Source organism: Solanum verrucosum, unplaced genomic scaffold (genome assembly GCF_900185275.1).
Source record: "Solanum verrucosum unplaced genomic scaffold, falcon-dt-bn FXZP01000183.1, whole genome shotgun sequence".
Taxonomy (NCBI): Eukaryota; Viridiplantae; Streptophyta; class Magnoliopsida; order Solanales; family Solanaceae; genus Solanum; species Solanum verrucosum.
Genome location: NW_026020430.1, coordinates 3,624,736 through 3,640,650, shown reverse-complemented (window position 1 = coordinate 3,640,650; position 15,915 = coordinate 3,624,736). Strand labels below are relative to the sequence as shown.

The 15,915-nt window shown below is 31.6% G+C and overlaps 2 protein-coding genes across 2 annotated transcripts; one reads left to right on the top strand and one right to left on the bottom strand.

The window, feature by feature from the left end:
- The first annotated feature begins 5,784 nt into the window (after positions 1-5,784).
- Positions 5,785-9,940, top strand: LOC125807563 (uncharacterized). Its single transcript, XM_049487298.1, has 9 exons — positions 5,785-6,011; positions 6,598-6,802; positions 7,087-7,177; positions 7,613-7,758; positions 7,846-8,089; positions 8,168-8,272; positions 8,369-8,551; positions 8,890-9,091; positions 9,206-9,940. The coding sequence occupies exons 1-9, from the start codon at positions 5,861-5,863 to the stop codon at positions 9,673-9,675; spliced, it is 1,797 nt and encodes a 598-aa protein (XP_049343255.1). The 5' UTR covers positions 5,785-5,860; the 3' UTR covers positions 9,676-9,940.
- Positions 9,941-11,993: 2,053 nt separating this feature from the next.
- On the bottom strand, positions 11,994-14,748 carry LOC125807590 (transcription factor DIVARICATA-like). Its single transcript, XM_049487327.1, has 2 exons — positions 13,512-14,748; positions 11,994-13,027 (listed from the first exon to the last, which is right to left on the bottom strand). Exons 1-2 carry the CDS (start codon positions 13,922-13,924, stop codon positions 12,517-12,519), a joined length of 924 nt encoding a protein of 307 aa, XP_049343284.1. The 5' UTR covers positions 13,925-14,748; the 3' UTR covers positions 11,994-12,516.
- Between the last annotated feature and the right edge of the window lie 1,167 nt (positions 14,749-15,915).

Sequence of the window (15,915 nt, the reverse complement as noted above, 5' to 3'; positions counted from 1 at the left end):
GCATAATTGATGTGCTAGAAACAGAATTAGATCTGGGCAAACGTGACGATGATGAGTTGATGAAGTTGATACAATCTTTGATGGCCTCAACTCTATGATCAGAATTGATTAATATTGGAGGATCAGATAATGGCTTATTAGAAGAATTAACTTTGCCTGAACTTCTTGGAGACATCATCCTCACAATAGCAACTATCTTCCCTCCTAAACGTTTGAACAATTTAATCGCGGATAATTCTGATGTTGATCTCTTGAAACTATTATACCCTCTTTTCGTATTACTATTTGTTGCTTCATTGTCTCTTTTTTTATTTGAGCCTTTTTTTGTCAACATGATCTTATAGCTAGAAAACTAAGAAAGATGATACAATAATTTGGAGTGTGTATTATTAAGAGGATGAAAAAATGGATGTGTACCTTTAATAGAGAATTAAGTGGGGAAAAAGACAAGAAAATAAATGATGAAAGGTGAAGGACAAGAAGGCTACTTGGTACGAACTCTTTTAATGCATGTAGAGAGCAAATTAAACATGCCATGGGCTATTCTAATCAATGAGAAAGTGACTTAAAACAATACCAAGAGAGAATTGTCAAAAACGTATTGATGAAAGATGTTCAAATTGATTGATCTAGCCAACTAATTAATTGGCTAATTTTGGGTTCCATCATCTTGGATTGACTTCAGCACTAGGAGTCTATGTTATTGCTATCTTAGTCCAATTTTTTTTTTGGCGGAAATTGAGTTAATGTGATTGCATTTATATAGAGTATCGACTATAAATATCCATATTATATTATTGCCACTAAATATAATATTCGGTAACTACTTTTGTGGGGAGTACTAAGGGGAATCATTATAACGTACTCCTTCCGTCTCATTTTATGTGTCACGTAAAATAGGACGAAGGGGGTATTAATGACATTACCTTTTGTTAATTCACATATAGAATATAATGTGGTAGCAACTGATGATGGGAAATGTTGAAGCTTGGCCCATAGTGAATGACTCTTTTGGCATTATATTTCAAGATCATGAACACACCATTATATGCATTTCAAATCAACAAATATATGTACTAGGAGTGCACACTGGGATAATAACATAGACAAACAAATAAAGCCATTTCAGAGTTGGAATTATTTCACAAATTAAAGATTTGTAGAAAGAGGACCAACACATGCATGTGGTCTGAACACACCAATTTCACTCTCAAGAGAGACTTAAATGTCGGCAACTACAATAGTAAATGGCTAGCTACAAGTTGCTTGAGTGATTTATTTAATTTACTGAAATTTAGTCACAATTTGAGGACCACCAAAATCACTAATAATACCCTACGAGTCACATAAATATATGACCCAAACACACAAACGATAATGGTAGTCAGTCAACATATATAGAAGAATTCCCTCTAGCTAGACGCAGATTTAGGATTTTAGAATAGTCGATTAGGCACCATCTAATATATATACATATAAGATTTACTATATACTTTATATTTTTTAATCTCAATTTATATGACTCATTTTTCCTTAATCTAAGAAATAATGATACATTAGTAACAATTTAACTTTAAAATGCTCATTTTACCCTTGACGAAATGATTTATAGTCACAAAAACAGTTTCAAAATTTCATATCAAGTCAAACAACATCAAGGTTAATAACTCTCAAGGGTAAAATAGGAAGAATAATGTCATTTATGCATTGATTTTGTGAAATGATAAATATTACTCCTTCCGTTTCATTTTATATGTCACATTTTTACTTTGCACTTGCATTAAGAAATGATGCATCTTTACCCTTTTACCATTATTTAATTTTTTTGGAACTCAAGTTTTCAATCAATGAATATGAATTAATTTATTTTGATTAATTAATTTAACCAATGAACATGAATCATTTACTTAGCTTTTTTAAGTTGGTCAAATGTATATTTTCAAGGCTAATAACTCACAAGGGTAAAAAAGGAACAATATGGTAATTTATGCATTGATTTTATGAAATGACAAGTATTATGGATTAACTATTTATAGAAATGGATGACATATAAAATGGGACGGAGGAAGTAATTACCATCTATTTTTAGTAATAACCATGCATTAAGTATTTTGGCACAATTAGATGTATCATCATTAACTTCATAAATGATTTAAGTGTAGTTTCTTCTTACGTTATTAAGATGAAACCCCTTTTTTTCCAATTTCACTTCTTAATTAATGTAGAACTAAAACTAATTAATCAATGGCTCAATAAATCTTCAATTACAATGAATGTTGAACTACCATAAATACATTTCAAGTTCAATGATAGGATAAGCCTACTTAGTACTTATCTGTTCGTTCAGCATCAAATCATATATTATAATAAAAAAGAGATAACATTTATGCAAAATATTCTATATGCCGTTAAAAATTTCCATCATGTGGGTCAACTTGTCTGAGTCATTTGATGCTACGAGGGATTAATTAAGGGAATTATATCTTCTCTAAAATTAAAAGAAATCAAGTACACATAGAAAGTCGTATGAAATAAATTAAATAAACTTTCAAGATAAAAAGGACAAGTTCAAGGAAGATGGTTTTGTTTTTTTTTTCAATTAATTATTTCATATCAACGAAATAGAAATGATGTACAAACTTTTACATCAGCAAACCATTTTTGTTTATAACAGATACCCGACTTATTTTCAAGATTACAATCTCATATTTTAAAAAAGACTATTCATAAATATTCTCTATTAGTCTGAAGTTGTGATTTTTTTTCTAAAAATGATTTCTCTATTTTAATATTCCATGAATACATAATAGATCCAAAAGGGTTTTGTTCTCTTCCATGCCTATCATTCATTGACTTCTGTATATTTAACTATAATATAATATAAAGTATTATAATTTGAGATGACGTGTTTTCCAAGTAAGAGACCAGAAGCCAATGATGGTGATCCAATTGTTAAAGGGTCTAACAACACCTTTTTAAAAATATAAACATTGAAATCGTCCTGATTAGTTCGTCTTTAAAAATATAATATTACTCTTAATAGCGGCGAAGCCAAAAATTTCAATAGTTTAAAATATGAAAAAGTAAAAACACAACTAGTCAAAGGGGGTTCAACATCTACCATAATTTTAAACATGTATAAATAATGTAATTTTTCTCCGAAGAGGGTTCATCTAACATCATGCTAGCTCCGCCCCTGACTCCTAATACATAGATAGAGTAATATACACATTATTCGATTTAATTTATTTATTTGATATTAACTTAACACAAAATTTACGAAAGTGCAGAACTTGAAATTAAAAGTGACCTTTGACAGTTAAAAAAGAATAGGACACAAATTTTAAGTAGATGTAAAAGAAACCTTTAAAAATGAGAATGAAGGGACCAAAAAGTTATTTAAGCTTATGGCCTTATATGTCATATAAATCAAAAGTTAGAATTAAAGAGTTGTTAACAAAAAAAAAAAATTCAAATAGAGATTCAAATCATATATTATAATATAAAAGAGATAACATTTATGCAAAGTATTCTATATGCCGATAAATTTTTCCATCATGTGGGTCAACTTGTCTGATTCATTTGATGCTACGAGGGATTAATTAAGGGAATTATATCTTCTCTAAAATTAAAAGAAATCAAGTACACATAGAAAGTCGTATGAAATAAATTAAATAAACTTTCAAGATAAAAAGGACAAGTTCAAGGAAGATGGCTTTGTTTTTTTTTTTTTCCAATTAAGTATTTCATATCAACGAAATAGAAATGATGTACAAACTTTTACATCAGCAAACCATCTTTATTTATAACAGATACCCGACTTATTTTCAAGATTACAATCTCATATTTTAAAAAAGACTATTCATAAATATTCTCTATTAGTCTGAAGTTGTGATTTTTTTTCTAAAAATGATTTCTCTATTTTAATATTCCATGAATACATAGTAGATCCAAAAGGGTTTTGTTCTCTTCCATGCCTATCATTCATTGACTTCTGTATATTTAACTATATAATATAAAGTATTATAATTTGAGATGATGTTTTTTCCAAGTAAGAGACCAGAAGCCAATGATGGTGATCCAATTGTTAAAGGGTCTAACAACACCTTTTTAAAAATATAAACATTGAAATCGTCCTGATTAGTTCGTCTTTAAAAATACAATATTACTCTTAATAGCGGCAAAGCCAAAATTTTCAATAGTTTAAAATATGAAAAAGTAAAAACACAACTAGTCAAAGGGGGTTCAACATCTACCATAATTTTGAACGTGTATAAATAATGTAATTTTTCTCCGAAGAGGGTTCATCTAACATCATGCTAGCTCCGCCCCTGACTCCTAATACATAGATATAGTAATATACACATTATTCAATTTAATTTATTTATTTGATATTAACTTAACACAAAATTTACGAAAGTGCAGAACTTGAAATTAAAAGTGACCTTTGACAGTTAAAAAAGAATAGGACACAAATTTTAAGTAGATGTAAAAGAAACCTTTAAAAATGAGAATGAAGGGACCACAAAGTTATTTAAGCTTATGGCCTTATATGTCATATAAATCGAAAGTTAGAATTAAAGAGTTGTTAACAAAAAAAAAGAATTAAAATAGAGATTCAAATACAAAACCTGAAAAATATTTTACAATCATAAAATAATTACCACAAGTTGGAATTTCACCTTCGTCTTTTTTTTATTTTAATTTTTTATAATATACTAGTACTACAATTTTTTTTCCAGCTATTGGACTCTGAAAAAAATGGAGTTGGGTATGGGCTCCAAACAGCCTCAGAACTATTTTTGTTTTCTCATCAGAACTATTTGTTGATGACAAATCACAATCTTATAAGGAAACAAGTTGCACCAATAATGCCTTGTTCAGATCTGCTTTTCCTTCATGTTCCAGCAAAATTTATTCTTACTTTAAATCATTATTTATAATTATGATAAGTTAATATCATTTTATATAAATATCGAATACGAGTAAATTGTTACACCTCTCTTACTCCCTTTTGTTTTCGATATATAACTACATAAGCTAAGAAAAGTATATAGTACTAATATATTAAGACGATTGCCAAGTGAATCATAAAGTGAACATGTTTTTACCTTTTTTTTTTTACATAAATTCATAAATTATGAATTAAATCCACTTCATTGGTGCAGAGAATCATAGAATTATATACATGGTCACCATGTATATGATTAAGTGAAAGTACCATGTATTTATTGAGTACTCTGAATTTACTATTTTTATTTTTTTAGTATATAGATGTAAACACTTAAACAGAATAATTTTTTAAGTACCTCAGTAAATCCTCCCCACCCTCTAAATTTTGTTAAAAATATGGAATAGGATTGAAGATTATATAGCCAAATAAATCATTTTAATGTAGGCTTATTATTTTTTTAAAAAAAACTTAACAAACTTATTTTTACTTTAAATAAATTAATTAAAGGATAAAAATAATCAATAACTATATTTTAATAATATATGAGACGGAGAAATACAATTAATCAAGTGGTAATTGGGGTAATAATATATAAATGCAGGCTGTTCACATCATATATACTAGTAATGTTTTTTTATTTTTGGGTTCATATAATATGCGGATAGATACAAATTAAATTTCACATGATTGCAATTCGCTGTACCTGAAATATTTTATCCAATCATACAACATACACGTCACCATTAATATTTACTAATCTAAAATCTTGCCCTTAAGTGTATATATAAATAGAAACCTTCAGTCCCTGTCTTATTCCTCAAAAAAAAAAAGACATATCTGATTAGTATTAATTAAGGAGATTAAGATCTGTTTGTTCATCATCATCTTGTTCAATTAATTGTAGCTATGGATTGTATTTACAAAGATCCAAATGCTGCAATTGAAGAAAGAGTAAAAGATCTTCTTTCTAAAATGACTGTTGAAGAAAAAATTGGTCAAATGACTCAGATCGAAAGAGCTGTTGCTAATCCTTCTGCTATTAGAGATCGTTGCATTGGTAATTCATTTTAAGCTCCATTAATTCACTTCCTATTATTTATGCCTTTTTTATATTCGATTTTTTTTTCTTTGCACTGATATTGAGCTCCATTGCCTCTTTTTCTCCGTTTTTAACTTTTTTGTTCCACCCGTTTTAATTTTTTTGTTTGTTTTAACTTTTAAATCTTGTGGTTTTAAACTAAGTGGGCAAGAAAAAAAAAGTAGTTTTGGTTTTTAAAGTCAATATTTGAAAATTGGAGTTGTGTTTAGTGTGAATACAAATTGAAGTTGTTTTACTTTTTGGGAGTAATTTGGAGTGAAAAAGTGAAAACACATTTTGTTTCTAATTTTTTTGAAAAATCTGGAATTCATGGTCAAACGCCTGCTAAATATATTAGAATGTACCTAAATGTTCTTTAATCTTTGTGGCGTTAGACATATATGTGAAAAGTTAAAATTAAAGAGTTGTGAACAAGGAAAAGAAGTATTTTTTTTTTTATAAACAGACTAAAAAGGAAAATAAGACAAAATGAATTGAAATGGAAAGAGTATTATTTATGGGTTTTTGATTGTTGAATTATTTTTATTTTTGGAAATTTTTGTAGGGAGTGTTTTGAGTGGAGGTGGAAGTAGACCATTTGAGAATGCAGAATCAGCTGATTGGGCTAATATGATTGATGGATTTCAAAAGGGTGCAGTTGAGTCCAGGCTTGGCATTCCTATTTTCTATGGGACTGATGCTATTCATGGCAATAATAATGTTTGGGGTGCCACTATTTTTCCTCACAACATTGGGCTTGGTGCCACCAGGTTAGTTATTACTCTAGTAGATTTGTTTCGACTTGTGTATGTCTTGATGGACAGAGTGACTTGATACCTGAGTCATAAAAGTTGTGCATTCAGGGAAAATAAACAATGATTAGGTAGCAAATATTTCAGCTTAAACTATATAGTTTAGTAGATAGTTATGTGTCAATTCTTATGAGTTGTTATGATAAGTTCCTAGCACAGACTTAAAATCTTGAATCTGCCTATGCTTTTTGCACGTAAATTTGTGAAGATTATATTGAAGTAGATTTGGTATATTTCTGCAGAGATGCTGATTTAGTAAGAAGGATAGGAGTGGTGACAGCTCTTGAAACCAGGGCGTGTGGATCTCAGTATGCTTTTGCTCCTTGTGTTGCTGTAAGTCAAAAAAAAATTTCACTTATCTCTTTGTGTTTCGACTTTTTACTTTTGCAATTTTGGGAAAGAATGATCCAGTTTGATGCTCGTAGCCTTAGATATAAATTTGGAATGAAGTAAAGATCTTGAGAAAATTTTGTGCTTTCTTGTCATAAAAGCAAAACTAGCATTAGTTTGTTTCCTATCTGAACATTTATACCTATCAATGTAGTTTTTCCACAAGTTACTAGTTTTCCGTAACTTAAAAATGTCTATCGGACATTTGTGGAATTACAATGGGTATGTTGTTTAAAAATGTCTATGTAAAGGAATTTATCCTGATATTGATATTGCAAGATTAAGCTGATTTGTAGTCTTTGGTTACCCCTCCTGGGGACACATATAAAATGAAATTTAACCATTTCATAATCGTATGATTCAACTGAATTATGCCAGGTTGCAAAAGACCCTAGATGGGGAAGATTTTACGAGAGTTACAGTGAAGATACTGAAGTTGTAAGAAAGATGACCTCCCTCGTCTCGGGCTTGCAAGGTCAGCCACCAGAAGGACATCCATATGGCTACCCTTATGTTGCTGGAAGGTAAAGATAATGATGAGCACTAGCCGTTATCTCTGTAATTTTCGTTACTTCAAATACAAAATGTTGATACTAGTTTCTTGATTTCAGAAATTCTGTCATGGCAAGTGCAAAGCATTTTGTTGGTGATGGGGCAACTGAGAATGGTACAAATGAAGGAAATACGATAGCATCACATGATGATATGTTTAATATCCACCTAGCACCATATATAGACTGTATTGCCCAAGGAGTTTGCACTGTTATGGCCTCCTACTCCAGCTGGAATGGAGACAAAATGCACTCTCATCGATATCTTTTAACCGAGGTCTTGAAAGAAAAGCTTGGATTCAAGGTAAACAATGGGACGATAATTATATGCCTGCAATGTTGAGAAGCTTTCTTATACTATAAAAGCAATATTCTGGTGCAGGGTCTCTTGATTACAGACTGGGAAGCACTTGAACGGCTTACTGACCCTCATGATGCTGATTATCGTCAATCAGTCAAGTCAACCATTAATGCTGGAATTGATATGGTTAAGTTGAATTAAAGTTTGTGTTGGAAGCAAATAATAACAGCCTTTTTTTAGCCTAATTCATGCTATCTGTTTGCATTTTGTGAATATTTGCAGGTAATGGTGCCATTTAGATATGAATTATTTTTGGAGCAGCTGCAATCACTGGTAGAATCCGGGGAGATACCGATGACCAGGATAGATGACGCTGTTGAAAGAATCTTGAGAGTCAAATTTGTTACTGGATTATTTGAACATCCGTTTACAGATAGATCATTGATAGATTTGGTTGGTTGCAAGGTATTCCTACTTATTTGTGTTGCCTATTGGGACAAGTTTACATTTTTAACAGTACAACATCATCTCATATTGGTAACAATTGCGTAACATGAGTAGGAAAGAACCATTTCTTAGAAGAAATACTCTTCGCAAAATGCTCAAGTTTTAATGAGATTACATGTTACCAGTATTTGTTCTAATCAGTTGCTGAAGTTCTTCGTATGACTCTTCTATGGTTGTTCTTTATATGAATTCTAAATAGCAGTTCATATGTATGTCTTGCATTAGAACAATAGTGATTCTGCATTTCACCATCTTGGATCTGTTTTGAGTCTGGTTATTTTGTCACATTGTTCAAGGCACATAGAGAGCTAGCACGTGAAGCTGTTCGCAAATCCTTAGTTTTGTTGAAAAATGGGAAAGATCCAAAGAAACCATTTTTGCCTCTAGATAAGACGGCCAAAAAGATCCTCGTTGCTGGAACTCATGCTGATGATCTTGGGTATCAATGTGGAGGATGGACAGCTACTTGGACAGGACTCAGTGGCAGAATCACAGTTGGTAAGTAGTTTTCGATTACAAGTCTCTCCCTAACATGATTCTTATAAACTATCATTTGCAGTTACTTCGTGAATTATCGTAATCTCAACTAGTTATATGATCCAATTTTTATAGGCACAACCATAATGGATGCAATAAGGGTGATGTTGGGAGACAAAACAGAGATAGTCTTTGAGCCAAATCCTACTGCAGAAACTTTTGCTGGTCAAGACTTCTCTTTTGCTATCGTGGCGATTGGTGAGGGTCCATATTGTGAAACTGGTGGTGATGATCCAGAGTTAAAAATTCCATTTAATGGAACAGAAATTGCAACTTTTGTTGCTGACAGAGTTCCCACGGTGACAATTCTCATTTCTGGAAGACCTATGGTCGTCGAACCACCTCTCTTGGAAAAAGTAGATGCATTTGTTGCAGCTTGGTTGCCTGGAACTGAAGGAGCTGGAATCACAGATGTCCTTTTTGGAGACTATCCATTTCAAGGGAAACTACCTGTGACATGGTTTAAAACTGTTGATCAAATTCCAATGCATGTTCACGGGAATTCAAATCCTCTATTTCCTTTCGGATTTGGTCTAACATCCTAAACAAGAGGTACTGAAATGCTCAAACGAGACAGCCATGGATTCAACATCCCCATACCAGCCAATAATTCTTTCGTTGAGGTCCTCGAGGAGAACTTCAACTGTATTCTTGCTCCTGAATGGAGAAGTTAACTAGATCGGAATAGCCATATATTACAGTTGTATCTCAAATAACAAAAAAAAAAAAACAGAAGCTACTGCTTACTACTAGCTGTATCTTCATGTATGATGTTCAATCAAGATTATGAATTCATGATGGTTATCTCAATTCTGAGTTTTCATTTCGCCTTTACACACTATGTATTATAGCCTTTCTCAGTTACAGCCTTAACAGGACGTATATTCAAATTATGGTATGTCCCAAAGCTTTGGTTCAGTGGTAAGAGCACAGTACGTATGAGCTGTGCACATGTCACAAGTAGAGGAGCAGATCCATTATCGACCAAGTTTGTCTCAGCTGGCCTATGGAGATTATAAAAAAAGGATTCTTTTTCTCTGGTAAGGAAGAAAAGCCCCCACATGAGATCATTCAAAGATCTCTCTGGTCCACCGCGAAACCCCAGCTAACTTTTTTTCGACCATATCAGCATCATTTGTAAAAATGTAAACAAGGTCCTCTGCTTGATCCATTGGAATATCTTCCATGAACAAGAATCAGAATATTGTAATCCGAACGGTATTTTTTTAAGAAAAAAAAACAAAAAAAACAAGGGAAACAACTTTTGTATGCCGAAAGTGTTCAAGTATTGGACTTTCATGTGTGGCTGTAGTTTGTGAAAGAGGAGATGAAACTTGGAATAAATTGACTTAGTGGCTTCCATTCTACAACTTGCAAATTATTATTATGCTCTTCTCTTTTTTTTCCTCATAAAAGAATGTTACTTTTTGTCATTTCTTGTATTCAACTGTTTTAGTAAAACCAACTAAGCATATTGCTCTTGATGAGCTTGAGTTTTGAATATACTAAGAAAACTAGATGCTACTTGTCTTTCTAAAAGTTGTTTCTGTAGTTGAGGCAACTAAAATAACGCAATAAAGTACACACGTGCTTCAACTGAAAATAGTTATCCTCACTCAATGTTTACATCAAACCAAATAATTTAGCAATAGCAGTTACTGATATTGTTTACTAGTTAGACATAAAAATAAAATAGTGAGAGATTGAGTGATCCAATGGAAGAAAAGTTTAATGTCCTTTGTTTCCATGAAATTAAGAGGCAATGGCTAGCACCAAAACAAAGAACAGTGAAATCTTTGTTTTCTTTTTCATTTTTTTTTATTAAATGAAAAAAATAAATTGGTATGATAAAGTATATTAAATTACAAAGCAATCATATAGGCTATTGATTAGAAAAATAGTACAACACTCGTGCAATACTCATACCAAAATTGACTAATAAATTTAAGAAATTTTTGAAGTGAATGTATCAAAAAGAGAGAGTCGTTGCAATTGATTACCAAAACACCAAAAGAGAGAAAATTAAGTTTATTTTAAGTAGGAGAAATCTGCTATGAATCTTACTTTTGTACTCTTAGATTATGTTAGTTTATTAATTAATCAATGTTTTTACTAGTTGTGTCTTTATTTTTCAAAAGGATCTTCAAAAAGGATACACAATCTCCAAGAAAAAAGTAAGGTAGGGGCCCCCTACTAGGAGGTAGATTTTGGATTATAGGAAGGTTTGAAGAATAGGATGCTTGAGTTAGTGGAGTGTAGACTCAGCTTCTACTAGAAAGCTTGCCAGTCGAGCGTGGTCAAGTAAACAGAGGTGGATTCAGAATTTAAACTTGATGTATTCAATCTTTAATGAGTTCATATTTTAATACTTATCAAGGATTTAGTGATTTTTCGCATATATAGTTCAGCGTCGGTGTCAAAAAAAATGCAGGGCTCAACAGACGTCATGGAGTGCTTACTGATTCAGCAAATGTGCGCTCACCATCCAATTGCAGTGCTTCTTTGTTCAGTCTAATTGGCTTATTGCTTCAAGACTGCCAAAAGCAGGTACCATTTCTCCTTAAACCAATTATATGACAACGACAACATACCCAATTTAACCCCACAAGTGAGGTTAAAGGAGGTTAGAGTATACGCAAACGCGTACCTTACTACCTTGGGAGGTAACGAGGTTGTTTCCTATTTAGATCATTGGCTCAAGGAAAAACATATCAACGCAGATACTAAGGAAAGCATGACAAAGTGTTCTGGAAAGAAAACAAAAAGTACATAGGGGGTCACCCATACTACTACTACTCTTTTCCAAAGACTCTTGTCTTTTGAAAATATTTGAGTACTTTCTCTCCTGAGTCTGAAGTACTACTTTTATTGTTCCATCAACAAGGAAACCTTTGCATTCAAAAGAATAGGCCAAATCTGCTAGGAATATCCAGTGTCACTACTATCAACAGTCAAGTTTCTAACAAACTTTTATTTGTCTATCGTTTTCATTTCGATTTTCTAATAATGCCATGATCTTCCTGAAATGCACAAAATGATATAAGGAAATAACAGTCAATCAGATCATATCCCTTGCATCTCTTGAATTCTATTATGCCCTCTAAAGGATTTTACAGGTTTCGGTCTGTTCCTCTATGCTCATCTTATATGAAGTCCACTTGTACTCTATGGTTTTTAAGTAGAGACTACAGAGAGTAAGGATTTTTTGGACTTACTAAAAGGACACACTAACTCATGGCTTACTTGAAGTGCCAATCAACATATTCACAAGACAAGAGAGACCGTTAAAAGCAGAAACAAAAGCTAACATACTGAATTGAAAATAAGCTTCTTCTTTTTTTTCTTAAGGCACTGATCAAAGTTTTGATATTTTCGATATGCCTGTGTTATGCTTGATGATACTGATGTGCTGATTGCAGCTGAAAATTCATACTTTGAGCTCCGAAGTATGGCTCATGCATAGCACCTCTTTGTAAGCTTTGGCTCAGCATTTTAGTGTTCCCATAAGAGTTTCCTCCATAAAGAGCTGGGGACATGAACAAACTTGCTTGTGCAGAATTGAATCCCGTGGCTGTCCCATTATTGACCTGACTCCACTGAAATGGCATTTTGTGCATGGCATTGGCAGCCGATTTTGGCTGCTGGGAAATCATAGTGGATTGATCAGGTGAAGTTGGTTTCTGGTAATCTGGTGAAAGCGCTTGATTATCGTTGAGATTTATTGTTGTAATGTCATGAATACTCGCCCGTCTTTTATCTTTTCCACCAGAAAGCTGTCTAATAAAGTACTTCTGAGCATGACTAGCCACTTGAGTTGGAGTTCTAGTAACAACAAAGTTACGCGAAATGTTCCTCCAATCCCCCTTTCCATACTTTTTAAGCCCCATTAGAAACAACCTATATAAGAATCAAGCAAATCCCCTTGTCAATAATGAATACTTTGATCATACAAACATCAACAATCTTTAGAAATTAACATATCAAAACCAAGTCTAAGGCTACACATCAGCTTTCTCAGCAATCAAGATTCACAAGCAACAGTAAACTTAATAATTTTACTACTTTTCAGGGTTTTCACATGTATGCGGAAAATAATATGTTCAATTGAATCCGTGCTAGGTCCGCCTCTGAATTGTCAACTTGTCACATATTGTTTATTAGCTGGCAGTTCATTATTCCACTGCCTACCATATTTTGCCAAGTTGTTTAGTGCACTAAAAGTGATATAGGGATACAAAAAACAAGAGAAAATATATAGGGTGGTCCATACACAAAGTAGCCAAACAAGCATTAAAAAAAAAAAAAAAAAAAGCCACAGTAAAAAGCAACACACACACGCACACAGAAAAAACAATCATGAAGAAATTAGAATTAAACTCACTTATGTTCTTCTTCTGTCCATGGAATACCCTTCTTCCTCTCTTGTTCTGGTGGCCTATTAGACAAAGGCCTTTTGCCTCCAACAACATAAGATTGTTTGTATCCATCAAAACTATGACTATTCCCCCATTCTAATGTAAAAGGTGAAGTACTATAACCAGGAATAGTAACTAATCCAGCTTCTATTCTGCTCACATCATCTTCTAATTCTTTATATTGCCTCATCACATCAACAACTGATTTCCCTGGAACCATTTCTGCAACTCTATGCCATCTATCTGGTGTATCTTTATCAAACAAGGCAAGTGCATCCTCAAAAGCTTTGTTTTCAGCTGGAGTCCATTTTGTGCTCTTACCCTCATCAAGAAACCAGCTTGGATTTGAAAGATAAGGAGCTGGTGATAGAATCTCCATAACCCCAAGACTCAAAAAAAGGTCAAAACTTCACAGTAGGAGAAAAAAGTTACAAGAAAGATAGTTCAAGACAGCATTTTTATGAAAAAGATTTGAACTTTGATGAAGATTTGGGGGAAAAACCCAAGATGGGAAATGCAGAGATGTGGGGTTTTTACAATGGGAAGAAAAAAATATCAGTGTTAAATCAAGAAGTCAGCATCTATAAAAGGAATCAGAATACCCTTTTAACCATAGAGCGGAATCTTGAAAAGACTAACTTTTCAATGTCAAAAGAAAAATCCTAGATGTTTTGATAATCTTTTAAAAAAAACTAATAAAAGGGATTAACTAAAACAGACAAAGATTATCTCAGACCAAGTTAAATCCAAGAAAATATTCTCATTAAGATCTGAACTTTACATAAACAGTAAAAACAAGAAAATTGGAAGGCTAATTAACCCTGAAAATGAGAGAACTTTCTAGAATTAAAACCTCACTAGCTGGAGAAAAACAAGATGATTCTAAAAAGCTGAAATTTTTGTGGAACCCCAAGTGAGTAAACAGTACAAAGACTCTGAAATTGAGAATTCTTGAGGAAGAAAAGGAAAAGAGCAGATGAAATTTGTGTCTGCTTTCTTCCTTTTTCCCTTTATGACTGAACAAAACAAAGAAAAAGAGAGAGAAAGCAAGAAAAAGATGGTAAGAAGAGGACCAACAAGAAATAAGTATAAACAAGCTATAAGCTTTTTAGAGAAATTAATACTATAAATTTACTATTTCCCAAAATAAAAATTATTGGAGTTTGAAGGAGAGAGAGGAGATGAAGGTGGTGAATTATGATTGGATGAGAATGGTGCTTGTGGATACTGCAACTCATGGAAAAAGTTTTCTTATTATAATAGGAGTGTCTACCCCTCTTTTTTAATTCAAAATTAGAAAGAAAAAAAAATAGTTAAAATAGTTTCTCCGTTTAAATTTACGTGACACAATTGAAATTTTCAGATTGTCAAGAGTTTATTGAAAACCGCCTTTATACCTCACTTCATAGATAGAGGTAAAGTTTGTGTATACTCTAGAAATACATTGAATATGTTATTGTTGTTGTTGGAATTTCGAAATTTAAATTTCTAAATTTTAACTATGCATTTTTTTTTGTATAGAATGTAAAATTTACATATTTGAATACCACACAAAAAGTACTACAAATCATAATAATTTACAATTTAAAATATTTAAATATATATAAAGATAAGAAAATTAAATTGACTCTCAAAATTTGAATAAGAAAAAAAGTCTTCCCTATCAAAAAAAAAAAATGGAAAAGTTTTAAAATAAGGAAAAGGAGTATTAAAATAGGAAAATATACTCTCTTTAATTTATACTATCCCTGTCTCAATTTTCATTATGCACTTTGATTATATATGAAATTTTAAAAACAATAAAAATAATTTATAATTAGTCATAAATGTCTATATGATTACAAACATTTTATTTAAAATAATATTTTAAAAAATAAAAAATTATAATTAGTTATAAATATTTGGGTGACTATAATCATTTTATTATAAATAATATTAAAAATTATTTTTAAAATCACATAAAAAAAATTTTAAAAATGTATAAGATGAATGAAATATTAGTATGGCTGCTCATGATGATTCATGGAAGTTCACCAAAACAGAAAACTTGTAATTGGTGAATGGGCCCCAAATTCATATAGGCAAGTGGCAACCCACTAAGTAGGCGTGGATAATATTTGCTTCAAATTGAAAAAAAAAAACAAAATTTAACTTCATATTTAAATAGGAAAAAATATATTTTAAAGTAAACTTGCGTATGAAATTTAGATTTGACTTAAAAGAAATACTTTTTAAGTAATCATCTTTATTATTTTTATCAAAAATTACTAGCGATATTTTTTGATCTGCGATCTCTCAAATTGAAATGTTAGACAAATTGTATGAATCTTTGTGTTCGTGCAAATTTCTAGCTATATATCTAAAATATAT